The sequence below is a fragment of the Melanerpes formicivorus genome, unplaced genomic scaffold (genome assembly GCF_026170545.1).
Source record: "Melanerpes formicivorus ecotype bairdi unplaced genomic scaffold, bMelFor1.0.p_v2 SCAF_13, whole genome shotgun sequence".
NCBI lineage: Eukaryota > Metazoa > Chordata > Aves > Piciformes > Picidae > Melanerpes > Melanerpes formicivorus.
The window spans coordinates 2,374,586-2,401,986 of NW_027142365.1; the positions used below are offsets into that span (position 1 = coordinate 2,374,586).

The 27,401-nt window shown below is 50.1% G+C and overlaps 1 protein-coding gene across 1 annotated transcript in view; it reads right to left on the reverse strand.

Annotated features, from left to right (window-relative positions):
* WNT9A (Wnt family member 9A) overlaps nucleotides 1–27,401 on the reverse strand; it is a 61,927-nt gene that overhangs the window by 15,166 nt on the left and 19,360 nt on the right. Inside the window, exons 2-3 of the mRNA XM_068145824.1 lie at nucleotides 10,007–10,266; nucleotides 4,015–4,277 (exon numbers count right to left, since the gene is read on the reverse strand). Coding sequence (XP_068001925.1) covers nucleotides 4,015–4,277; nucleotides 10,007–10,266 — 523 coding nt within the window. The remainder of the gene's footprint in view (nucleotides 1–4,014; nucleotides 4,278–10,006; nucleotides 10,267–27,401) is intronic.

The window sequence follows — 27,401 nt, forward strand, 5'->3', positions numbered from 1 at the left end:
AGAACCCCATCCAACCTTGAAGGTTTCAGGGATGAGGCTTCTACCACCCCTCTGGACAACTTGTGTCAGCATTTCACCACCCTGATTGGAGGATATTTCTTCTTTACACCTAGCCTAATTACAGTTCATGCTGGTGTGATTTCACTAACAGGCATAAGATTTGTGGTTTGCTGAGGGGAAGAAGGCAGCAGGTGCTGGACCAGCAATTCAGGAGCATTGGCTTCAGCCATCAGCATGCTGAGAGGAGGAGGTGAAACAGCCTCAAGTTGTACCAGACGTGGTTTTTGCTGGATATTAGAAGAAATTTCTTCACTGAAAGGGTTCTCAACCACTGGAACAGGCTCCCCGGGGAGGTGTTTAAGAGACACAGATGTGGACTAAGAGCAGACTTGGTACAGTCAGCCAGTGGTGGGATGTCATGACGTTAAAGGTCTTTTCCAACCAAAATGATGCAATGATTCTATAAAGGTCAATGCTCAAGCTTTAAATCATTTCCAGGATTTCAAAATCTGGAGCAAGTGCTGCAAGTTTTGACCTTGACATTCCAGAGCCAGCCTGAGACCTCATCTCCAACTCCAACACCTCTGACCATCATCTTAATAGAACCATATTGTACCAGTGATGTAAGCCCACACAGCTTGACTACAGGGAGAGTAGAGTAGAGTAGAGTAGAGTAGAGTAGAGTAGAGTAGAGTAGAGTAGAGTAGAGTAGAGTAGAGTAGAGTAGAATAGAATAGAATAGAATAGACCAGGTTGGAAAAGACCTTTGAGAGCATTGAGTCCAACCTATCACCCAACACCATCTAATCAACTAAGTGCCTCATCCAGTCTCTTCCTAAACACCTCCAGGGATGGTGAGTCCACCACCTCCCTGGGCAGCACATTCCAATGGCCAATCTCTCTTGCTGGGAAGAACTTCTTCCTCACCTCCAGCCTAAACCTCCCCTGGCACAGCTTGAGACTGTGCCCTCTTGTTCTGGTGCTGGTTCCCTGGGAGAAGAGACCAACCCCCACCTGGCTACAACCTCCCTTCAGGTAGTTGTAGAGAGCAAAAAGGTCTCCTCTAAGCCTCCTCTTCTCCAGGCTACGCAACCCCGTAAGTTCTCCTGATCTTGAACCACCACCCTCCTAAACCCTTCCTTCTCAGCAGGGAATTGGGTTGTTCTCTGCCTGGTTTCATGGTGGTGGTGTGAATCTGCTGGGCTCCATGGCTTGCCTTTCCACCAGAACATGGCACAGGAGCAGAAACAGAGAAATCATTCCAAGTGGTGCTGCAAATAGGCAAGGAAAGCTGTCAGACAGCAATCCCAACTCAGACACGGTGTGGGTGGCCAAAAATAGGAACACCAGATCACTGACCTGCAGCAAAGGTCTTTGACTTGGATTGCCATGAGGGCTCTCGGTGTCTGGACAACCGTCACAACTGTTACTCAGCTGTTTAGCTTCAGATATTACACCAGTGCTTAGACACCACTGCCAGTGACTGGAGCCTGACCGTGCCAAGTAAGGTGGAGGCAGAGGATGCTGGAGAGTCCCTGACATCTCCCTGTCCCCTGGGAACCGACTCACAGTGGGATCAGAACAAAAGGGCAGGAAGAAAGGAGAGATTCATGCTCTCCAGGTCATCCCTGGAGTTTGTTTAGCTCCAAGTCACATAGAATAGAGCAGACACAACCAATAAGGACACCTAAGCTACATTCAAGACTGGGTCTCAGCCACGTGGGCATCCTCGCTGTAGCTACTGGGTTGGAGAGCACTGGGAGTTAGGTCAAACACCTTGGGTAATTTTTTAGCCCCACTGCCTTTGGGAGGGACATATCCCTGCAGTTACAAGAACATGCCAGTGGCACCTAAAGCCACAGCCTGGCAGGTTTTGCTGGGACTGCATTATGCGAGGCTGGAAAGGGAGGAGCGCTGTGACATCTCACAGCAAATCTCCAGCATGAAATCACCGCTTCCATGGACCATCTTCTCCACTTTCAGCCCCATCTGCTACCCAGCCAACTCCAAAGAGTTGGGACAGGCCCTTGGGAACAACCAGCCACAAGGATTAAAACAAATTTCATCACCCTGCAAAGCCTATTTCACACGCCAAAGAGCTGCAACAGGAGTTCAGAGGCACTGAGCCTTTTAATCCAGAGGCAGAAAAGCTGTCAGCTGAAGCCAGACACCAGCTAAATCCAGGATATTTCTAATCCTGATCTCAGTGCTGTCTAGGAGCATCTGGTGGTGGGGAGAGGGGGACCCTTTTGCTGGCCAGCTCTTGCTGGTGACATTCTCTTATGCCCCAACTCTGTCACAAGGAATGACATTTTATGCATACACACAGGAACAACTGAGCTGGGGCGGTGATTCCTAGAATGCACAACTGGCTGGGCTGCATTTGCCTGGGAAACTGGAGATCCAGGTCCCCCCATCCCAGCCCCAACCCTCCATCCAATCACACGGACAATAACAAGGCTGGAAGGCTATTTATAGCCTTACAGTATGTCCCTCCTGGAGGTTGGGGCAATGAAACACTGATCCTAGGCACCTGTGCTGGCCAGTCTAAGGGATTTTTGTGTTTGGGCAACTCCAGGCTAGGTACAGCCAAAAGGATTGTGGGAGAAGGTGGAAAGGCCCTTCCTTTGACAGAATCACAGAATGGTAGGGGATGGAAGGGACCTTGAGTGATCACATCCAGTCCAACCCCGCTGCCAGAGCAGGAGCACCTAGAGCAGGTCACACAGGAACTCATCCAAGCAGGTCTTGAATATCTCCAGAGAGGGAGACTCCACAACCCCTCTGGGCAGCCTGCTCCAGTGTTCTGTCACCCTCACAGGGAAATAATTCTTCTTCCTGTTTCCATGGAACTTCCTATGCCTCAAATTTCAGCAGTGTCCCTCATGCTGTCATTGGGCATCACCCAGCAGAGCCTGGCTCCATCCTTTTGGCACTCATCCTTTACATACTTATAAACATGGATGAGGTCACCCCTTAGACTCCTCTTCTCTAAGCTGAAGAGCCCCAGTTTCCTCAGCCTCTCCTCATAAGGAAGATGTTCCACTCCCCTCATCATTTTCATGGCTCTGCACTGGACTTTCTCAAGCAGTTCCCTGAGATCCTTCTTGGACTGAGTGGCCCAGAAATGCACAGAGTATTCCAGAAGTAAACTCAGCAGGGCAGAGTAGAGAAGGAGGAGAACCTCTCTTGACCTACTGACCACAGCCCTTCTGATACATCCCAGGATACCATTGGCCTTCTTGGCTACCAGAACACATTACTGGCTCATGGTCAACCTTCCATTCACTAGGCCCCCCAGGTCCCTTTCCCCTTCACTGCTCTCCAGCAGTTCAGTCCCCAGCCTATACTGCTCCATGGGGTTGCTCTTAGAATCATAGAATTATAGACTCAACAAGGTTGGAGAAGACCTCAGAGATCATCAAGTCCAACCTGTCACCCACCACCTCATAACAACTAAACCATGGCTTCAAGTGCCACATCCAATCCCTTTTTGAACATCTCCAGTGATGGTGACTCCACCACCTCCTTGGGCAGCACATTCTAATGGCCAGTTACTCTTTCTGGGAAGAATTTCTCCTCATCTTGAGCCTAAACCTCCCCTGGTGCAGCTTGAGACTGTGTCCTCTTGTTCTGGTGCTGGGTGCCTGGGAGAAGAGACCAACCCCCACCTGGCTACAACCTCCCTTCAGGTAGTTGTAGAGAGCAAGAAGGTCTCCCCTGAGCCTCCTCTTCTCCAGGCTTCTCCTCTTCTCTTTCCCAGGTGCAAGACTCTACACTTGCCCTTGCTGAACTTCATTACATTTCTCCCTGCCCTACTCCTTCTCTCGAAGCACAGCAACAAAACCAGGGCACAGTCCCACAACCGAGACATCACCGCTCTGGAAGGATTGCTCCATCCACTTTGCATCCAACACTTCTTCCCACATCCAAACACAGCAAGTTACGTCCCCCCCAACAGCAGCAGCAGCAGCAGGAAACCCCCACCCCCAGCAGCCCCGCACCGCACTGCACCTTCATGCCCACGAGGTTATTGTGGAAGTCCACCCTGGCTCGCAGGTCCTTGTTGGGCTTCCTCCCCAGGAACTCCTTGACGAACTTGTTGCTGTATTTCAGGTTGTCGCCGCAGCCGCCCCACTGCCAGGCCTCGCGGTTCTCCAGGTCCGGGGCCTCGTCGCAGGTGCAGCGCTCCATGCGCCCCGCGCTGCACGCCTTGGCCATGGCGTGCGTCAGCCCCGCCGAGGAGATGGCGTACAAGAAGGCTGTCTCCTTGAAACCTGCAGCAGAGAGGAGGGGGTGGCTTTAATTTGCAGCTAGAGCAAAGGAAGAATGGAAATCGAGGCCAAAACCCCTTATGAATCATAGAATCAATAAGGTTGGAAAAGACCTCAGAGATCATCAAGTCCAACCTGGCACCCAACACCTCATGACTCCGCCTGAAAACAAAGACATGAGCAAGAGATGGACAGGGCATGGAAATAGAAGGTCATAGAAGGGTCTGTGTTGGAAGGGACCCTTAAAGGTCATCTGGTCCAACTCCTCCAGCAGTCCACCTGCAACCACAACAGGTTGCTCAGACCCCAAGCAACCTGACCTGGAATGATTCCAGAGATGGGCCACCTACCACCTCTCTGGGCAACCTGGTCAACCTCTTACAGCATTGAATATCTCTTCCTTCTCTCTAGCCCAAATCTCCCTCTTTTAGTTTAAACTCATCATCCTTTGTCCTGTCACAAGAGACCCTGATGTGGCACTTGAAGCCATGGTTTAGTTAGTCAGGAGGTGCTGGGTGACAGGTTGGACTTGATGATCTCTGAGGTCTTCTCCAACCTTATTGATTCTATGACTCTATGACAGAAGGCACTGGAGGGCTGGGCAGGTGGTGCCTGTCACCCTATGGAGCCCCTCACTTAAACACCTCAAAATGCAGTTTGCCCCTCAACCCTTTTGTGCACAACCCCTCTTGTGCACCTCCATGCACCACCTGCAGAGATGCAACAGCAACAACTGCAAGAGGTAAACTGAGGCACGGAGCCCAGCGTAGTTTTGCTCTAAACGGCAAAAGCCAGCAAGAAAAAGCAAACCTGGCAGTATTTATAGCTCCTCATTCTCCAGCTATGGAAGTTGTAAACGACTGCATATTTGAGATGCAATTCCAGAACAGCTTTGGATTTGACTCAAGAAATCCCCCACTCCAAAATAACACAAGTGGAGGGTGACAGTAGGGGATATATCTGTGTGCTGGTGAGTCAACCAAGGACATGCAGAGACACTGCCAGGTCATTTTTGGAACTGTTCCTTGGGAGGTACATGGGAGTCCAAGCAAGCTCATGGGGTGTTATCCTGGCCCCTTCCCAGAACATGCCTTCCCCAAGCACTCCCAGGTGCACAACGTTGAACTTCAGCAGAAGGCTGATGAAAATCCAACCCAGGACGCTGAGGTTTGATCTTCCTGAGGGGGCTGGCTCAAGACAGGCTGGGGTAGGAATTGTCCAACTCTTCTACTGCTCACTTGGAAAAGAGAAGCACAAACCTTGCCCTCACTTGAAGGAAGGTCAAAATCAAAAAGGCTCAGCCCCACACTTGAGGACACAGCAAAGAGTGGTCAGCACTGAGAAACCAAATCTGAGGGCTTTTGCCTCTGTTTACTCCCTGAACTTAGACCATGTCCTCTGGCACACCAGAAGCATCTTCAGCACTTGCAACCTCTCACTGCAGGTGGTGGGAGAATTCCTTACTGGATTCACATCAAACCTCGTGGACATGCCAACCACCAAACTCCTCTGGGTAGAAAACACCTTCTGGGCAGCTTCCATCTTCCCTAAACTAGTTCAGCTTTTGCTGGGTTACACCTTAGGTCAGCCAGAAGCCCCTGCTCAAGAGAGATGCTCCCAACCCTCCACGCTCCTGGCTTGTACATTTGGCCTCTTGCCACCACTACTACTTGTGCTGCAATATGGAGAAGGACCAATGTGCTAACAGAAAGCCCTTGATGGAACAAGACATGGAAATCACCAGAGAGGGTTTTTTTTACTGCAATTAGTAGCAAACACTTTGGATGTGGTTCGATTTAGCTGATAGCCCAAATCTACAGGCTGTTGGAGGCTTGCTGGGCTGTTTAGCCTGGAGAAGAGCAGCCTGAAAGGAGATCTTCTCAATATTCAGCAAGAGCTGATGTGTGGGTAGGCAAGAGATTGGGGCCAGATTCTTATCCATGGTGCCTCAGGGACAGGGGGTAATGGACACAAACTGGAACACAGAAAGTTCCACCTAAACATAATGGAAAACTTATTTGCTGTGAGGGTGCTGGAGGCCCAGGCTGCTGAGAGAGGCTGTGGAGTCTCTTCTGGAGACATTCCAAAGCCACTTGGATGTTGTGATCCTGCACAACCTGCTGTGGCTGACCCTGCTTTAGCAAGGGGGTTGCACTAAGAGGACACAGTCTCAAACTGCACCAGGGGAGGTTTAGGCTGGAGGTGAGGAGAAAGTTCTTCACAGAGAGAGTTGTTAGCCATTGGAATGTGCTGCCCAGGGAGGTGGTGGAGTCACCATCCCTGGAGGTGTTCAAGAGGGGACTGGATGTGGCACTTGGAGCCATGGTTTAGTAGTTATGAGGACTTGGGTGACAGGTTGGACTTGATGATCTCTGAGGTCTTTTCCAACCTTACTGATTCCATGATTCTATGACTAGATGATCTCCAGAGGCTCCCTCCCAGCCCCCACCACACTGGGATGCTGTGAAGCACTGAATTCGGAGCGGTGGTGAAGTCTCAGCAGAGCAGCGCTGCTGCGCAGCCACCAGGCAGAGCAGCTCTGACAGCAGGCCAGGAGGAACGCTTCATTTGCCAGCTTCTCCCCTTCCATCAATCTCCCCATCAGCTTCAGCTCCGCTCCTCCCACTCCCCCCATCACTGGGAGCTTCACAGATTCCCAGTGCCCATCAGCACGGGTATCATCTCACCCACAGGCAGCTCAGGCAGCTTCCAAGCCAGTCCATGTGACATTTGGCTCTGGCCAGATTTAAAGCCATCTCCGCCACGCACTATTTGATTGCACCAAGATATTTTGTAACAAGATAATGAGCTTTAAATCAATGCAGGCATTCTAACCCCCAGCACATCGACAGCCTGCCGCCCGCCCCTCTCCAGTTTCAACCCTTTCCAAAACTGGGCCTGAGGATCCAAAGAGGATAACGAGTCCCTGAAACAATCCCCTCGTTATTTTAAGAAATGGGCTGCATCAGCCCAAAGCTGCAAACCCACAGCCAGGCTCTGCTGGTGACCAAGTGCAGAAATGGAAGGAGAAGCTTCCCTTAACAATGCAGAGGTTATATTTAATTCATTTCTTTTTTTTTTTTCCTTCTCTCCTTAAAAAATAAAAGCTGCAACGCTCCTGGGGGAGAAGGAACAAACCCACACCGACAGATCTGAGTGGCTGCGTCTTAGCTGCTGACCCATGTGCCCCTTTGCCCTGGGGTATCACTTGATTCGATGCTGAACCAGGAACCAGCAGCTCCTGGAGTGGAGGAGAAAGATTTACAGGGCAGCTTGTTATGCTGCAGGACCAACACCTGAAGGATTTACAGCATGGGTGGAGGGCAGAGATGTTGCAGGGGCATAAAACACGGAAGAATGAGACAGCAGGCAGAGCCTTGCAAGCCTCAGAGCTAGCATTTATTACCGGGGGTCCTGACAAGGGGTGAGGGGACGGAGGGCTCTCAATGGTGGTTTAAGGCAGCTCAGCTTCGGGTTGCTTTGAAATGCCCCTCGGAGGGGCAGACATCTGAAGGAACAAGCTGTGGCCTCCAGGTGTCAGCATGAGAAAGTGCTTGGCCTTCCCAAGGCACCACGAATCCAGGGACGACTTCTGGCATGCAAGGATATTTTTAAACGTCTTGCAGCTCTGGCTGGACCTCTTGGGTTTCATAAGGACTTTCCTTGTTTCCACCCCAGCCAGTGACAGTGCACTGGTTGAGACTCAGCGCTTCTGAATTACTCCTGCTCGCTAATTAGCAATGGGAAGGAGCTTCCCAAGTCTCTGCTCTTATCTTTGAGGCTGCCACACTCTGGGTTTCTAGGTCCAGCTCCACTGCTGAGTGTGGGACTGTCAGAAAAGCACTAAAAGCCTCAGGACCCGCTTGGGAAACGTTCCTGCTGCACTGCTGGCTTCACTGGGGTTTACTGGGAGGGTGCAGGGTCATGTGAAAGAAAAGTTGGAGACAGAAGAAAGCATCTACTCTTCTAATACTCTCTTCTCAGCTTCTTGGCATCTCCACCTGAGCTGCTGTCCACCACTCATCTCAGGAGCATTTCCCTGAGTAGAACAGTAGCAGGACACAGCCATCTGCACCTTTTGCTCTGCACTGTGTCAGGGTTCTCCTTGCCTGCACTATCAGGACAGCTCAGAACAGTCTGTGTTGCCTTACTGCCCTTCACAAGGTGGTTCCTCAATGTTTCCTGAAAAGCTGACTTAACAATAAAGGCAAAAATAAAACAGAACAAAAGAAAGGGACAGCTTTGGGAACCTTGTTTTCCCCTCCAACAACAGCTCAATTTCTGGCAGAAATGAAGAGTATGTCCAAAGCAGAGTGACAAAACTGCCTGAGGAGTCTAGAGAAGAAGTTTCCTCAGGAGGATCTGAGGGACCTGGGGTTGTTCAGCCTGAGGGGACACCTTCTGGCTCTCTACAGCTCCCTGAAAGGAGGTGGGAGGTTGGTCTCTTCTCTCAAGGATGAAGTGCAAGGATAAGAGGAAATGCCCTCAAGGTGCACCAGGGGAGGTTTAGGTTGGACATCAAGAAAAGTTTCTTCCCCAAGAGGGTTGTCACACCCTGGAATAAGCTGCCCAGGACAGTAGTGGAGTCCCCATCTTTGAAGGGACTTAAAAGGTGTGCAGACATGGTGCTGAGGGACGTGGCTTAGTGGTGACCTGGCAGTGTTGCAGTGGTGAATGGACTCAATGATCATAGAACTGTTATGGTTGGAAGGGACCTCAAGGATCATCCTGTTCCAACTCCCCTGCCATGGCCAGGGACACCTCACACTACAGCAGGTTGCTCACAGCCACATACAGCCTGGCCTTCAAAACCTCCAGGGATGAGGTTTCCACCACCTCCCTGGGCAATCTGTTCTCACCACCCTCATGGGGAACAACTTCTTCCTAACATCCAATCCCAATCTACCCATTTCTAGTTTATTTCCATTCACCCCAGTCCTATCACTCCCTGACATCCTAAAAAGTCCTTCCCCAGCTTTCATGATCTGCAAAGTCTGTTCCAACCAAAAGGGTTGTATCAGCCTGCTTGCTGCACACATGCAAACATCTGCAGCCTCCAAGGAGAGGAGCCATGCCCAAGAGTGCAAAAAGCAGACAGAAATTGCTTCATTAGTACAAGCAACATAAGTTACCACCATGCAGCACATCCTTTGCCTCCTGTGTACTTTCATGAATCAGCTGAGCTTGGCTTGCTGCTTACAGGCTCACAGGATGTTAGGGGTTGGAAGGGACCTCCAAAGACTGAGTTCAACCCCCCTGACAGAGCAGGAGCATAGAATCCAGCACAGGTCACACAGAGGAACACATCCAGATGGGTCTTGAAAGTCTCCACAGAAAGAGACCTCACTACCTCCCTGGGCAGCCTGCTCCAGTGCTCTGTGACCCTCACAGGGAAGAAGTTCCTCCTCATGTTGAGGGGGAACCTCCTGTGCTGAAGTTTATATCCATTGCCCCTTGTCCTATCACAGAGTGCAAGTGAGCAGAGCCTGCCCCCTCTCTCCTGACCCCCAGCCCTCAGATATTTATAGACACTTGCTAAGTCTCCTCTCAGCCTTCTCTTCTCCAGACTAAAAAGCCCCAGGTCCATCTTCTCCAGGCTCTGTTTGGACCTCTGGGGAGGTGGTGAGCCACCCCTTCAGGGATGCACCAGGATAACCACTCTGCAACAAGCCAGGGAAGCCAGCAGGTGCAGGAGGTGCCAGCACCCCTAGCCAAGGCCCCATCCTGCTCACCTCTCTTCAGCAAGCTGGCTCGGTAGCGCCCCTCGAGGGTGCAGTTCCAGCGCTCGAAGCGGAACTGGTACTGGCACTCCAGCGCGCTCATGCTGATGGCTTCCATCAGGGTCTCGGCCACGCCGGGGTCCCGCCGGCACATCCTGCGCTGCTTCTTCTCCAGCTTCAGGCGGTCACAGACTTTGTAGTGAGCTTTGATGGCAGCTTCCTCCATTTCCGAGGTCAGAGGGAGGATGGTCAGGGGTTCGTTCCCTGTCAGCCTGAGGAGGAGCAGAGGAGCACAGTGGTGAGGGGGGAAGGATGCAGCTCGTGGGAGAAGTTCAGGCTGTGGTGGGATCAGGCTCTCCTTGGGTGAGCACTTGTGTGGACCTGCTGATCTCAGGGACATAGAATCATAGAATCAATAAGGTTGGAAAAGACCTCAGAGATCAGCAAGTCCAACCTGTCACCCAACACCTCATGACTACTAAACCATGGCTCCAAGTGCCTCATCCAATCCCCTCTTGAACACCTCCAGGGATGGGGACTCCACCACCTCCCTGGGCAGCACATCCCAATGGCAAATTAGTCTTTCTGGGAAGAACTTTCTCCTCACCTCCAGCCTAAACTTCCCCTGGCACAGCTTGGGACTGTGCCCTCTTGTTCTGGTGCTGCTTGCCTGGGAGAAGAGACTAACCCCCACCTGGCTACAACCTCCCTTCAGGGAGTTGGAGAGAGCAAGAAGGTCTCCCCTGAGCCTTCACTTCTCCAGGCTAAACAACCTCAGCTCCCTCAGCCTCTCCTCACAGGGCTTGTGCTTGAGGTCTCCCACCAGCAGCAGTGGTGGGATTGCCAGCTTGGAGGAGGGCAGCTGGACTCGAGGATCTCAAAGGGTCTTTTCCAAACTCAGCAATTCTGTGGTTCTATTCCAGGATGTCTTTGTGAGGAGTGGTTTTACAGTGAGGTTCTCCTTTGTGTGGGGAAGGTAGCAGTGTGAGAAGGGTGAGAAATGCTTGGATTTACGTTCTCTACCAGCCCTCAGAGAGCTTGCTTGGACATAAGACCTCAATCTTCAGATAACTTGCTTGGACATAAGACCTCAATCTTCAGATAACTTGCTTGGACATAAGACCTCAACCTCCACCACAGGGCTGTGCTGAAAACTGAAATGGGATAAAAACTAAATGAATGTACCCAGCTGCATGAACCTGGATAACCAGCAGAAAGAAAAGTTCATTACAGTCACTCTACTGTGCATAAACAACAACAACAATTAGCTTATCAAGCAGAGCCAGACTCTGCTTGAGAAGGGAAAGGACAATTCATCCCAACAGATCCCAAGAGACACACCAAGAACGCACACAGAGCCACCCTGTCCTCGGCAGAAGAGACCTTGACAAAGCTTAGGAAGCCACAGCCTGGGGCTCGAGAGCAGGATTCATTTTCCAGGTGATGCTGCCAAAAGCTTTTGCACAGCAGAACAAGCTCAAAAGCTAAAACATGACCTGAAGAAATTTGTGTCTCTTTGCCTTCTCTCCTGCCCTGCCTTCTCCAAACACGAGGTCCTTGACTCATGCAATGTGCCACAAAAGAAGCCAGAGTACTGTTCCTGGTGTCAAGTGACAAACTGCTGGAAAAGGACCAGGCTGGCATCAGCTCTAGGCAGCAGAGACACTGCAGGAACATCTGCTGGGATCATGGGTGGTGTGTTGGCCAGGCTGCCCTCACCCCAGTCTCCTGGCTCTGCCTTTTCAGGCTGGGTGCCAGTCCATGCAGTCAATGGGAATCACTCTGTGGGGTTTTGAAGGACCCAAAGGCATGGAGCTTTGAAGGACCTGAAGACATTTCCCCTGCCAAAAAAGGAAGGATTACTCCAAATCAGGATTGAAAACACTGGAGGGTTGCAGTCCTGCACAGGTGAGCACAGAGAGGAGTTGCAAGTTCAGATACCTCCATCATTGGAGAGAGTCCAGCAGAGAGCTATAAGGATGGTTCAGGGAAGAGAACATCTCTCACATGGAAAGGTTGAGAGATCTGGAGCTGTTTAGCACAGAGAACAGAAGTCTGAGAGGAGACCTCAACATTCACAAATGCCTCAAGTGCAGGTGGCAAGAAGATGGAGCCAGTCTCTTATCACTGGTGCTTAGTGACAGGACAGGGGGCAATGAGCCCAAACACCACCACAGGAAGCTCTGCCTCAACATGAGGAAAATCATCTTTGCTGTGAGGGGGCTGGAACGCTGGAGCAGGCTGCCCAGAGAGGTTTCTCTGTAACCTTTCACAGCTGACAAGAGAATACCTTCAGCTTGCAAAGAAAGGAGGCAGCACAAAAGCATTTTCTACAGGTCCCCCACTCCAATTTACCTTTCCAGCTTAGCAGGTACTGTTCTGGCTAGTGCTCTGGAAAACACAAGCTGCAAGTATCATGTAGCAGATGGCTATCGGTGTGGAGGGATACAGGAATTGATTCTACAGCCAAGATTTCTGCAGAGCAATTGGTGATTGTGAGCTCCCTCCCTACCCTCCCTCTTCGGAGCTTGGCTTTGAAATACTTCAAAGTATGGCTCCCCACAGGTCAGCTTTGCAAAACTCACTGATGGCACAGCCCCACTGCAGGAATCTCCAATGAAAGTCACCTAAATAAAGCCAAAATAAAGTGCCAGGGATGTAGAGAAGGTGGGAAGTAGGATCTGTGGTGCTGCAAAGCACCAGAGGACAAGCCTCCACCATCAGCTTAGAGCCAGTGGATAGAAAGTCTCCAGAAAGAACAGAAAATTGAAGCACTAAATGGACTAAACTCCAGCACAGGAGGTTCCACCTCGGCATGAGGAGGAACTTCTTCACTGTGAGGGTCACAGAGCACTGGAACAGGCTCCCCAGGGAGGTTGTGGAGTCTCCTCCTCTGGAGACTTCAAAGACCCATCTGGATGCATTCCTGTGTGACCTGTGCTGGATTCTATGGTCCTGCTCCAGCAGAGGAGTTGGACTCGATCTCCAGAGGTCCCTTCCAACCCCTAACATCCTGTGATCCTGTGACTGATCATCAGCAAAGTCCATTTGCATTGCTCTGTGCAGAAGGCTTAGGTAGGAGTTCACCAGCTGCAGTATCTGAGACACACAGGTAATGGTCATAATGAGCTGAGAAAGCTGAGCCACCAGAGAATCACTGAATGCAGTGGGTTGGAAGAGGCCTTTAAAGTCCAATGCAGACACCCACTTCACCCCAACCCAAAAGCAAGATGCCAACATGATCACCTTTTTCCACCTCCTGTTTCCTGAACCAGCTCTGCCCTGCCCTCACCCTCTGCAAGACAAAGAGACATGAAAACCCAAACTGCTGGAAGAGAAGCCATGCAACAGCCATGCTGAACACAGCCTTGGCCATCACTGCTTGCAGTAATTCCTGTGGCTTTCAAGCCAGTCTGGGTCAAAGCAAGTCAATTAGGGATAGGATGGGATGGGATAGGATAGGACAGGATAGGATAGGATTAGAATAGAATTAGAATAGAAAAGAAATAGGAATAGGAATAGGAATAGGAATAGGAATAGGAATAGGAATAGGAATAGGAATAGGAATAGGAATAGGAATAGGAATAGGAATAGGAATAGGAATGACCAGGTTGGAAAAGACCTTTGAGATCATCCAGTCCAACCTATCCCCCAACACCATCTAATCAACCAAACCATGGCACCAAGTGCCTCAGCCAGGCTAAACACCTCCAAGGAAAGCATCTCCAGAACAAGACAAGGAGTTAATCTAGAGGAAAGGAGCCAAACAATGAAGATCTTCCAGGTGAGGACTTCCATGAGCAAAAGCAGCACACGTGCATGCACACACCACACTTTCCCTCCCCAGTCCTGGACGTGTGCCCTTTCCAACAGTGGGGACCAATGCAGCAACCTCAGCTCCACACACACATTCCAGCAGCCCCAGGGAGAAAAAAAAACACCAGGGGGTGAGGTGGCACTTTTCTGAGCATGGCATCAATAATAAACAAGCAGAGGCAAGAGCCAGGGAGAGAGCTGGAGCCCCCACCTGAAAAAAAACTGCCTTGGAGCTGCCGCTGCATGGAACCTTTATAATCCTATAAAGCTCTTTTATGCAACCTAAGGCTGAGTGAGGTCCCGTAAGGCAACGGTGTCAGTCGGATGCTTTCTCAGCTCCTCACAAAGACTGAGCTGTTCCTTCCAAGGACAGCTTGGTTTATTTTTTAGGGAAGGGGGAGTTGTTGTTTTTACTGCAGATGTACCTGATCCACCACTGGAGCTGTCAGCCAGTATTATTTGGGATTTAGGGGCTCCAGCATGGCAAGCTGGTAGGTTTCTCCATTAGGAACCTGGGGAGAGACCAAACAGCTCATTGCACGCAGCTCAGGAAGCTGTAACTCTGGGCATAAACTGTGGTCTCTGTGAAGGCAGTGTCATAGTCCCTGTGTGATCCTGCACTGGCAGGGGGGTTGGACTAGATGATCTCTCGAGGTCTCTTCCAGCCCCTGACATTCTGTGACAGAATGTTTTGGGTGGGAAGGGAACTTTAAAGGTCATCTAGTCCAACTCCACTGCAGTCAACAAGGGACATTCCCTACTAGATCACGTTGCTCAGAGCCCCAAGCAACCTGACCTGGGTTAGGGTCCCTGGGATGGGACATCAACAACCTCTCTGGGCAGCCTGTGCCAGTGTTTCACAGCATTTTTATGAAGCCATTTCTGCTTCAGATTTTGACCTAATCTTCTGTGCACCTTGCCTGACTTGTTCTCCAAGGCACAATTGCATTGCACAGACCTCCAGAAGGACCTGGTCTCAGTGTCCTACCTACCTGAGAAGAACCTCTGCAACATCGTTTGCACTGTTCTCCTTCCAGTTTAATCTGTCGCTGGTTTGAAGCCTCCAGAAGGATTATTATCACCAGATGTAAATGGCAAGACCTACCCATTTGTCTGCCTTGGTTGTGATCCTCATGTCAAACACTGATAACTGCTGGAGTTCAGACTCCAATCACCCAGGTTTGGGAAGAAGTCCAAGCACAGCCCCAGCCCTGACAGCTCACTAGCCAAGCGTTATCTGCGGCACCGCGGAATTATTGCCCTTCCAGGAGAGGCAATTCAAGATGGGTCTTGCTTCCAGCTCATCTTGGAAGTCAAGAGGCTTTATTGCCTCGTCAGCTCACACTTCCATCAGCGTCCCTGTATTCTGCCCTTGTCTGAGAGGGATTTTCCTGATGAGAACTGAAGGGTTATGAGACAGAAGTCAGGTGCCTGCACAGACCTGCAAGCACGCTCTCGTTTCTGACATGCTCAAGAGTTTCCTTCGCGAGCGCTGCCAGAGATGCGAGCCAAGGTGAGCTGCTTGCCTGCAAGGAAACACCTCTGCTACACTGCCTGGAATGACAGGCACTGAAATACTGCATTCCTACCCTTCCTCCTGCAATTCCTCCTGTCAGGACATTTATCACTGCTACATCTGTACGATCAAATTGATTCCATCTTCACTTTTTGCACGACTCCGCTACTCTCCCAACCCTTTTTCTTCTCCTTCCCACCACTTCTTTCATTTCTTATTATGCTTTTAAATAATGTTAAAGGTTTCTGAGGAGTTGCCAAGTGCTCTGCCCTGCTAGCAGCAGCCACTGGCTGTGCAAACCTGCCCTGAACTTCAGAAAGTGCCCTCACTGAGCAAAGCCTGAGCTGAGAAGTCAAATCCCTGAGCAGAATCAGCTCTCTTCCAGCTCAAAGAGGGACAAATAATTCTGCCACTCACCACAACAAAAGACATTTCCATTCTAGGCAAATCTCTCAAGAGCTGCAGCACTGAGACTCACCAGCATGGAAACCATACAAGAAGGGAAACATCAGGACCATCTCAACAAGTGTTTGCAATACTCCCTTGCCACTTCCATGGCTGGTGCTGAACAGCTCCCAACACCAAACCACCTTCAGAACACAGCTTCTGGGGTTTTGAGGAGAGGGTGTTCACTTGTTACAACTCAATGCAACACCAAGTTTGTGGATGACAGCAAGCTGTGTGGTGCTGTTGATATGCCAGAGGGACAGGATGGCATCCAGAGGGACCTGGACAAGCTGGAGAGGTGTGTGCCCAAGTGAACCTCATGAGGTGCAGCAAGGTTCTGCACCTGGGCTAGGACAATCCTCACTCTCAATACAGACTGGGGGAGGAGGTGATAGAAAGCAGCCCTGAGGAAAAGGACTTGGGGGTGCTGCTGGATGAGAAGCTGGACAGGAGCAGGCAGTGTGAGCTTGCAGCCCAGAAGGCAAATCACAGCCTGGGCTGCATACAAAGATGCGTTGCCAGCAGATCCAGGGAGGTGATTCTGCCACTTTGCTCTGCTCTGGTGAGACCTCACCTGGAGTGCTGTGTGCAGGTCTGGAGCCCTCAATATAGGAAGGACATGGACCTGATGGAGGGGGACCAGAGGAGGGACATGAAAATGATCAAGGGCTTGGAGCAGCTCTGCTACAAGGACAAGCTGAGGGAGCTGGAGGTGTTCAGCCTGGAGAAGAAAAGGCTCTGGGGAGATCTTGGAGCAGCCTTGCAGTACCTGAAAGGGGCTATAAGAAGGATGGAGAGAGACTGCTTGCAAAGGACTGTGGGGATAGGAAGAGAGGCAATGGCTTCACACTAGAGCAGAGCAGAGATTGGATGTTAGGAACAGGGTTTTTACCATGAGGGTAGTGGAACACTGGAACAGGTTGCCCAGGGAGGTGGTTGGGGCTCCTGCCCTGGAGATATTCAAGGTGAGGCTCAACAGGACTCTGGGCAACCTGATCTAGTTGGGGATGTCCCTGCTGACTGCAGAGGGGGTTGGACGGGATGATCTTCAGAGATCCCTTCTAACTCAGACCATTCTATGATTCTAATGACTATTTAGCTACCCTTGGGCTGGGAGGTCCCCAGAAGCTTGGCTCCAAGAGCTGCCAGCAGCCTAATTCCATTGGAACAACTCATTTTGTCTGTGAGTGAGCAGAGGTGGGGAAAGGAGGCGGGGAAGGGAGGGAAGAGGAGGGGAAGGCTGTTTCCTCTCTCCTTCATCCTCTCAAGAATGAAACAGCAATCAGTGAGATTTATGGAGGATTTTCAACCCAACTTAAACCCAGCCCGTGAAGCACGGTGCCAGTGGAATGCACAGGCCAGGAGGCAGCAGGGGCTTTCACTCCCCATTTCAGACGGCATTAGCCTTGCCCTTGGCAGCCTGCGCCAGGAATTAGCCCTCACTGGTGCCCCCTCTCTGGCTGGACAGCTCCTGGACCCTCACCCTATAACCTACCACTGCTCCTTATCCTGACCACTGCTTATTTTGATTTGATTTAATATTTTTAGCTTAGTGTTTCTCTTGGCATGAATCCCTCTAGACTGTAGGCAGCACAGAGCGGCGAGCTTCGGTGCAGGGCAGCAGTTAAGTGGGAAGCAATGGGATGGAAGATCAAGAAATGAGCCTGGAGAAGAAAACAAAAAGGGTTGGTAGGATGTGTTTAGCTCCATGCAAGGTGGGGGGAGGTAAAAAAAGGGAGTTTTCCAGGATATTTTCCATGATGGGATGAAATGGGTGGAGAGATGCTCAAACGCACAACATGGCCAAGCCCTGCAGTAAAACCTCCTGGCAGCAAAGCTGCTCCAAAGTGGAGGGTTTTGTTTGATTGTTGTGGTGTTCTGGGGGTTGAAATTGCTTGAGCTTGTTGGGTGGGTTTGGTTTTTGGAGGACAGTTTTATTTCACACTGCTGCCATCCCAGGGTCTGAGGTCCCTGCTGTGCTACAAAGCAGCTCAGCTCCAGCCCTGACGCAGGTTTAGAGTCATCCAATTTAATATAGAACCGGGTCTCCAGGACAGCAATCAGGGGACATTTCTAGACTACACTTGTAAGAAAATACACATCCTGATCCCTCCTCTCACCTTGCTTTGCAGCAGGACCAGGAAAACAAGACAGATGTAACAGATCACTCACAGAAATGCAGCAAAAGAAGTTGTATCAGCTTTTGAAGCCAGTACACCAAAGGAAGCAGGCCAGGGGCTCAACTGTGTGATTTTCTTGCCACAAAGAGTTGAGTTGTATGCAAACTCTGTTACACCTGCTCCAACCATGAAGCCTAAATGCCAGAAAGCCATGTGGGCTATAAACCTGCAGCAAGTGCTTTGTTTTTCTGTTCCAAGCACAGGTAAATCCAAGCTTGTGGTCTTCCTTGGTGGCTTCCCTTGTCTGAGGAGAGTTGCACAGTGCAAAGGATGTTCAGCATCTGAAATGTAAGCAGAACACTCCAGAAGAACCCCCCGGATGTATTTCACCATTGTCCTTTTTGTGCTGCTGCTTACAGATATTCCATCAGGTTTAGAGAGGGCATCAGAAATCATTGCTGATGGATTAAGGGCATTCCTCCACACAGGCAGTTTCAGTTCCCAAAGCACCTCCCATCCATCCTTCTAGCTCTCTGCAGCTGAACCTACTGCCAGGAAGCCCCACGAAGGCTCACAGATCCGCCCAAGCCTGGGAGCTCCCCAGGGAGCACTTTGCCCAGGGCAATGCAAGAACTTAGGTCTACTGACTCAGGTCAGAAGCAGCATTTTGAAAGATAAATAATAAATGCTAGACATTCCAAGAATGGAGCCTTTTTTTCTTTGTCTAAACAGCACATCATTAAACTGCAAGGCTCGGTGCCACCGGATGTCATGGAGCCCAAGACTATGAATGCATTCCAAAAGGGATTAGACAAACTCAGGAAAGGGAGGTTCACCCAGGTGAGTGATGAAATATGAGGGCTTGAACGCAGCCTCTGGCTCGAGCAGCCTCTAAACCAGTCTGCCAGGAGTGAACAGGACACGCCAGGAGACACATCATTTGTCCCACTGCCCCTTGGCTTCCCCAGGTGCCTCGTCCCACTGCCCCTTGGCTTCCCCAGATGTCCACACCTTTGCTTCAACCTCCTACAGCCATTAAGCTTTCAGCACCAAGACAGAACCTTTCTTCAGCTGCAGCACTGAACCCACCTGTACCCTCCAATCCCTTGGATGACAGCAAGAACCAAACCAGCAGTGCCAAGCACATGCCACACGCTAGCACGTTGCAACACCAGGCTTGGCAGGTCCCCACATCCACACTACCCCATTTGTTTTGGTTTGTTTTTTACCTTGGAGAAGCTGTAGCTGGCAGGCTCACTTTTGACAACCCCACCTTCACAGTCCCAGCAGCAATCCTGCCACATCCCCAGCAGGTCTCCCACCCACCGCAGCCCCCGGCACCCCGGGACGTGGACATGCCTCGCACAGCTCCAGCAGCAGCACGGCCAGCCATGTGTTAGTGTCAGTCTCTCCCACCCACCCTTGCCAGGGAACACATCTGACTGGGTAATGAATCGCCCACTTGTCTCCCTAACACCTCAGCCAGCCCTTTTGTTACATTGGGGGGGATCGAGGCGCAGCAGCTCCACAGCACACACCGTCCAGCAGCACTTGGCTGGCTCTTTCCCCACCCCCTCCTCATCCCAATCTGTTGGATAACTCGGTGCTGTCCCTCCCAAACACTGCCCAGTCTGTTCTCAGCAGATGCTGAGGTTACATAGCTGCCCTTGCCCAGACCACAGAGATTGGCAGCCAGGGAAGAAACATCATGTAGCCAAAGCAGTGCTTTCCCTTGCTGCTAGGAGATATCCTGTGCACACACACACAGAAACTAGAGAGAAAATAAAGGTTATTGTCCAGACAAGACAACTCTCAGAAGCTGGAGGTTTGAAATTGAACATTGGAGAGAAGCAAAGAGTTCCTAAAGTTTGTTGGGACAGAAAAATGAGAGGAAGACGAGCTGCTTCCTCCTGAATATGAAAGCTGGAGCCAGGAGGTCTCAGCTGGAAGCAGAGAGTGGCTGCTAATCAACTTGGGGGCTAGTGACAACTTCTAGAAACAAGCATGTAGGTTCAGGCAGAAGAGGGTTTTCACCTCCCCCTCCCCTCCAAACATTTTAGCTGGCCCCTATTAGATATCGCAGGGAGGTCAGCTCGTGGAGTATTTAGATGGTTGGGCGGTTTGACACCTCATCTGATCTATTTTGAGAGCAGTTTACAGCTCTGCAATTCCTCCCCTGCACAGCAGCGATAGCTTTTCCACTCTAATGTCACATTATCCTCATGGCAGGTTTCAAAACTAAACAGGTGAAAAAACAAACTTTCTGGGCACTGGAGAGAGCAGGGCGCAGGAGGAACAGGATGGTGATGGGATGGGAGAGGTTTATCCTTGTCCTGACCCCCAGCAGAGCTTGTGGGAATGAACTGCAAACAGAGTAGCTGCTTCCTTACAAAACCCAACCAAAAAAAGACACTCAAAGGGCTTTTGCACAGAGGCCATCCTGTGGACAAAAGGTGGCTCAATGCCTTTTCTGAAGGAGCTTTGCACTCCTGAGGTTTTACAAGCCTTAAATGAAGCTTCAGCAGTCAGACCTTGAGCTGAAGGTCTGGCTGAAGTTTCAAACTCACCAGGTCAGGACAAACCCCCAGTGCAGAGGGCATCCTTCCTGATGTATCCTAGAGCAGGTTCCTGTGAACCCAACCAACATCATGAACCTTACCATCCTTTGCTCCAGATGCAGGGGCATGGATGGTTCTTCAATCACTGCCATCCATCATTCATTGCTCTCTTTCACTTAATCTCCCCCAGCACCCCATAACACTGCTCCACCACACCACAACTCATCACAGCAAGAAAAAAGAGAGAAAGAAAAGTGTGAACACCTCCAGGAGTCCATTCACCACCAAAACCCAGGTCCCACATCATTCTGGGAATGGTGCAATCCTTCCTCAGAGGACTGCATCCATGTAGAGTTTTGCAGAAGGGAAGTAAGTGCTAATAGCAAGGGATGAATAAATCAATATTGATAGCCAAGATGGCATTAACAAAACTGTGCTACTGGCAGGATCTTCCTTTGTCTTTGGATGGTAACTGACTACAGGCTATTGGCAAAGACCTCAGCCAGACCTAACTTTGCCAAGGTTTCAAATGAATAAGCTCAAGGGAAAGCCAAAGCTTGATCTATGAGTGCTGCTGAGCAGATGGGGCTGCATAGCATCCATAGCATCCATAGCATCCATCCTCATGCATTGCATTGAAAGGACAGAGAATCAGAGAATTAGAATAGAATAGAATTAACCAGGTTGGAGAAGAACTTTGTGATCACATTAAGTCCAACCTATCATCCAACACCATCTAATCAACTAAACCATGGCACCAAGTGCCTCAGCCAGGCTCTTTCTAAACACCTCCAGGAATGGTGACTCCACCACCTCCCTGGGCAGCACATTCCCATGGCCAATCTCTCTTCCTGGGAACAACTTCTTCCTAACATCCAGCCTGAACCTCCCCTGGCACAGCTTGAGACTGTGCCCTCTTGTTCTGGTGCTGGGTGCCTGGGAGAAGAGACCAACCCCCCCCGGCTACAACCTCCCTTCAGGTAGTCGTAGACAGCAATAAGGTCTGCCCTGAGCCTCCTCTTCTCCAGGCTAAGCAACCCCAGCTCCCTCAGCCTCTCCTCCTTGTGCTCCAAACCCCTCCTAAGCTTTGTTGCCCTTCTCTGAGGCCTCTACGATCAGAGAGTCCAAACATCAGCCTAAGACCACCATAGCCATTAAACCACATCCAGAGGCTTCTTGAACACTTGCAGGGATGATAACTCCACCTCCTCCCTGGGCAGCCTGCTCCAATGCCTGACCACTCTCACAGGAAAGATATTTGTCCTAACATCCAACCTAAACCTCCTTTGGCACAATTTCAGGCCAGCATGCTCAATCAACCAGTATTAAGCAAAGCATTTCCTTCTTGAATTGATCATGCATCCACCCACCCCACTAAGTTGCATTAGAAAGGTGGTGAGGGGTGGGGAGAGGACAACCAGCCAAGGGTTCTACATAGCCAACTGTGATTAGATTATGAAACCAAGATGATCTGACCCAGTGGACAGTGTGCATTTTACATAATTAGCTTGTTACTTGTAAATGCCTCCCCATAGTGCCAGTGGCAGATTTTCACCACCTAAAATAGCCCTAAAGCTGTTGGATTCAAGAACTCCTGCCATCCCAATTTAGATCAACTCAAACACAGAAACCACGAGGTGGTTTCGTTACACCGAGATTAAGCATTGAATCGGCTCTTGTGTGCCTGGATGCTGGAAGGGGTAGGAGATTACAGAGGGCAAAGACATATTATGTCACACTGTGCCTTGCCAGCCCAATCCTCACTGAATATGGAAGTTGTTCTTTATAGCATTTTGACAGACTTCAAGTTACTACTGGGGAGATAGAGGCTCACTAAGGCTGGCAGCAAATCTGCAGCGTTGTGGGGTGCCACAGCTGGATCCATATCCATTGAAGAGAGCTGTAACCCAGCTCATGAAACTGGGACTCAGCTTCATCTCAGTTCCAAGAAGCAGCTCAGAGCAAGCTTTAAGTGGTGGTTGAGTCACCTTCCTTGGGGATCTTCAAGCAAAGCCTGGATGAGGCACTCAGTGCCATGGTCTGGTTGATTGGATAGGGCTGGGTGATAAGTTGGACTAGGTGATCTTGGAGGTCTCTTCCAACCTGGTTGATTCTATGATTCTAAGTTATAACCACTGCCTATAAAACACAGCCTCAGAAGTAGCAAAGTAAGGCAGTCACTTCACAGAATCACCAAGCTTGGAAGAGACCTCAAAGATCATCAAGTCCAACCTGTCACCACAGACCTCATGACTAAACCATGGCACCAAGTTGCTCATGCTTGACAGGGATCCCAATAACGAATAGAATAGAATAGACCAGACCAGACCAGACCAGACCAGACCAGGTTGGAAGAGACCTTCAAGATCATCGCATCCAACCCATCAACCAATCCAACCCACCTAAACAACTAAACCATGGCACCAAGCACCCCATCAAGTCTCCTCCTGGTTTGGATTGGAAGGGACCTTAAAGACCACCTAGTTCCAACCTTTCTATCACAGTCAGGGAGACCTTCCACTAGATCAAGTTGCTCAAAACTTCATCCTAAAGGCCTTGAACACTTCCAGGGAAGGGGCACCCACAAGCTCAGCCAGCTGTTTCAGTGTCTCACCTCCCCCCCATAAAGAATTTCTTCCTAATATCTCATCTAAATCTCCCTTCTCCAGTGGAAATTGTTGCTCCTTGTCTTACCACTAAAATCCCTTTCCCATCTTTCCTACAGTCCCTTGTGAGTACTGAGAGGCCACAATATGTTCTACCTGGGACCTTCTCTTCTCCAGGCTGAGCAACCACAATTCTCTCACAGCCTTTCTCCATAGCAGAGGTGTTCCAGCCCCCTGATCATCTTTTGTAGGCCTCCTCTGGGGTCACTCCAACAGTTCCTATTTTGGGGTCAACTCTCTTCAACAAATTTACAATGTGGGATTTTAATCCTTTGTGGGGTTCCCCCTTAAAAAGCTAATCAAGTTTCAGCTGAATGAATGGCATAAAGTTTCAGCTGCCTGTGTAAAACTAGAGCAAGGTCAAAAGTCCCAGCCGAGAGCTGCTCTGTTCATCCACACAGTTTGGAAAAACCAAGGGGATCTTGTCAGTACCTAATGCAGAGAGGTCAAAAGGATGAAGTCAGATTCATTGGCAGTGGTGCCAAGTGACATGACAAAGGACAACAGGCACAGATTGGAGCGCAGGAGGGCTCTGAAGATGAGGAGAAGCTTCTTTGCTGTGAGGGTGCTGAAGCCCTGTCCCAGGGTTCCCAGAGATGTTGTGGAGTCTCCTTCTCTGGAGAGGTTTCAAACTCTCCTGGACATTGTGATCCTGTACAAGATGTTGTGGGTGACCCTGCTTTAGCAAGAGGGCTGGACTGGATGTCTGGAAGTGCCTTCCAACCCATTCTGTAGTCTTCCAGTCCAGGGATAGATCACAGAATCAGTAAGGTTGGAAAAGACCTCAGAGATCATCAAGTCCAACCTATGACCTAATACCTCCTGACAACTAAACCATGGCTCCAAGTGCCACATCCAATCCCCTCTTGAACACCTCCAGGGATGGTGACTCCACCACATCCCTGGGCAGCACATTCCAGTGGCCAATTACTCTTCCTGGGAAGAACTTTCTCCTCACCTCCAGCCTAAACTTCCCCTGGCACAGCTTGAGGCTGTGTTCTCTTGTGCTGGTGCTGGTTGCCTGGGAGAAGAGACCAACCCCCTCCTGGCTACAACCTCCCTTCAGGGCATTGTATGATGATCATTTTTTCCCAGATTCAAGATGCTGTTTAGCTGACATCTCATGTAAAATAATTTTGATCTGTATAGGACCTCTGGAGATCATCCAGTCCAACCCCCCTGCCAGAGCAGGTTCATCTAGAGTAGTAATAAAGCACACTGAGAACCCTCTCCCTGGACTGATCCATCAACAGATGCTCATTAGAGCTTCTCACCACCAGAGAAGCTCCAGCCTGAGATGGGGTTTCCATCTGCCTTCAGAACTCACGTGGGCTTGCTTTACAATTCCCACATCCCACCTCCTCCAGTGGGTCTGGAGCCTGAAGTCATCACCCTGAGCATAATACAGGGCACAACTACATGGTGCCTATCAGAATTAGAGCCACTAGGCTAAAAATAAATGACAAAAGATCATTTTATTTAATTAAAAGTGGAACAGAAGTGCAGCTCTGCTCACAGAGAAGTTGTTTCTTTTATTGAAAGCAGCCTGCTGGAGAGACTTCTCACCATGGAGGGTAAGCAGGCCCAGAGTCAGCTGCTCAATACCAGATACAATGAAGAAGACAAAGGTCAAAACATCATAGAATCATAGAATCAATAAGGTTGGAAAAGACCTCAAAGATCATCAAGTCCAACCTGGTACCCAATACCTCTTGACTACTAAGCCATGGCACCAAGTGTCACATCCAATCCCCTCCTGAACACCTCCAGGGATGGTGACTCCACCACCTCCCTGGGCAGCACATTCCCATGGCTAACAACTCTCTCTGGGAAGAACTTTCTCCTCACTTCCAGCCTAAACCTCCCCTGGCACAGCTTGAGACTGTGTCCTCTTGTTGAACCACCAGCTGTGCCCTCCTTGCACTCCTGTTCAGCATGATTTCTATTTTCCCTTGAATGATGTGGCAGAGAGGATTTGGAATGAAAAAGTATGGGGAAATAACCAGGAGATTGAAGGAAGTTTTGACTTAGATACACCAAAACAAGAGATCTCTTTTGCAGTCTGCTCCAGGTGACCCTGCTTCAGCAGGGAGATAGAACCAGAAGATCTCCAGAGGTCCCATCCAACCCCCACCACGCTGGGTCCTGTCATTCCTGTTCAAACTGAACTGGAACTCCCAGCACTTTGAACAAATCACTGCACAAGAGCATTGCTGAAGCAGCAGCTGAAACCCTATAGCACTACAACAAAACTTGGCCACCTCCTTCTCTTAGCTTTTAGGTCCTTCCCTGGTAGATGGTATCACATTCCCCATCCCCTTTCTTCACTTGTGCTTGAGATTTTCCAGTTGGCCCTGTGACAAAAAGACTGTCCCACCCCCACCCCCCAGCCTTGGTCTCTCATCCCTGCGAGGGCACGTGCCTTCTGCCAAGCCTTCCACCACCCTCCCCCTCCAGCCCTCCCTGAGGTTAGGGAGGCATCCAGCGCTCCCTGACCTGCATCCCCAAGGGATGCTAACCCACAAGTCTCACACCTCTCTGCCCTGAAACCCTGCAAGCGTGGGGTTACACTTAGCAATTCTACAGCCTGAACCGCAGGAACAATAGTGGCAGGATCTCACTTGCTCTGCCAGCTTTCTCTCCACCACAACCCCCAGGGGGACATTTGTTTGCTTGGTGGTGGAGAAAGGAATCCCTTTAGTTTACTCCTCGCCAGCCCAAAAAAATACCAGTGGTTGAAAGTGCCCCAGCTGCATCTGACTTCCACACACTGCTGGAGCAGTGAGCAAGAACCTACTCTGAGATCAGGGAGAGACATTTTGTTTGCAGCAAAGCAACAACCAGGAGGCATCTACTTTGTTGGTGTGGTTACAGGGCAGCTTAGGTGGCCTGGGGATCCCCTAGAAGGGAGTAAGAATAACTCAGCTTAGCACGCAACTGTTACTCTTTTGGGTCAAAACCATTTTGCATTCATTGCTTAAACTCTTGGAGATAGGTGGGAGAAAAGGTAGCCAAGACAAGTTTCTTAGGCTGATGAGTTCCTCCCCCCAGCTTTCTGCTGAAGGAGAGCCCTGACATTCCACCAAAAAGCTTTGATCTATTGTGGCAGACATCAAGCAGCAAAGCCAACTTTATCAAAGCAAACAGCAGCTTCAAGGAGGAAAGCAAAGCCCAGACAACCCAAGGATGAGAGGAGACCTTTCTACCAGAGCTCTGCAATAGGGTTTCTTTGGAAATCAAAAGCATTCTTTAACCTGGAGGAAAATTCCAAGGTGAAGAGGGCTTGTAACTAATTGAAAACAAAACAACAGCAACAACAAAGAAAAGCCCTCCAAGTTTCCGAAGTATTCCATGTGATAAAACCAAAGTTCCAGCCTGAAAATAAATCCTAACAGTAATATACACACACTTGAGAGAGGGGGGGGAAAAAAAAACCCAACACAAGAGATATAAACCTACACTGGAAAAATCTTACACTTCCAGCAGCCAAAATGCCAGTTGATACATGTCACATTCAGGGGCCCTAGGCAACGCTATCACAATGGCTAAGACAGGCAGGCAGAGCTCCAAGATGAATGTCCAAAGCCCAAGAGGACACACAGATGCTCCCTGGAGCCTCAGAGAAGAGTGATGGCATCTCAGGCCTTTTGCTGAAGCTTTCACACACGTTCAGCATCTTGAGCAGCAGCACGAGTCGGAGCAAGGCTACGACCTTTCGGAGTGTTACCAGCTAATCCTCCCTCAAGGAGGGCCTCAGAAAACATTTAGATTGAAGTATCCATGAGATTAAGATGTTTATCCATCCTGTATTTTGCACATTTGTGATTTCAGTGTCTCCTGGCTGCAAGAGCCCAGGAGGACCAAGGGCCAAGAACGAAAAGAGAATGACTCAAAGGGAAAGGATAGCAACGCTAACAAATGCTTTGTGTGTTTGCTAGAAACCTGCCATCAGCCTGGAAATGAAGCAAAATTGGGGGAGATTCTTCCCCAGATGGAAATACCTTGTGCAGCTGAGTTGACAGGGGAGCTTTAGGCACAAGGAGAGCTGAGAGCAACACCATGAGATGCTCGCTGCTAAGACTTCCCAGGTGTTTATATCTGGTCTCAGCCAGGAAAAGTGCCATGGAGTCTTTAAGATCATCCCCCATCTAGCAACAGCCCACAGTTCTCTCAACACAAACACTGAGGAGGAGGTCAGTTAATTCCCACTGTATTAGCAACCATATGCAGAGATGGTCTTTCCTTCTCCCACCCCAAACTGGCACCAGAAACCCCAGGGGAAAA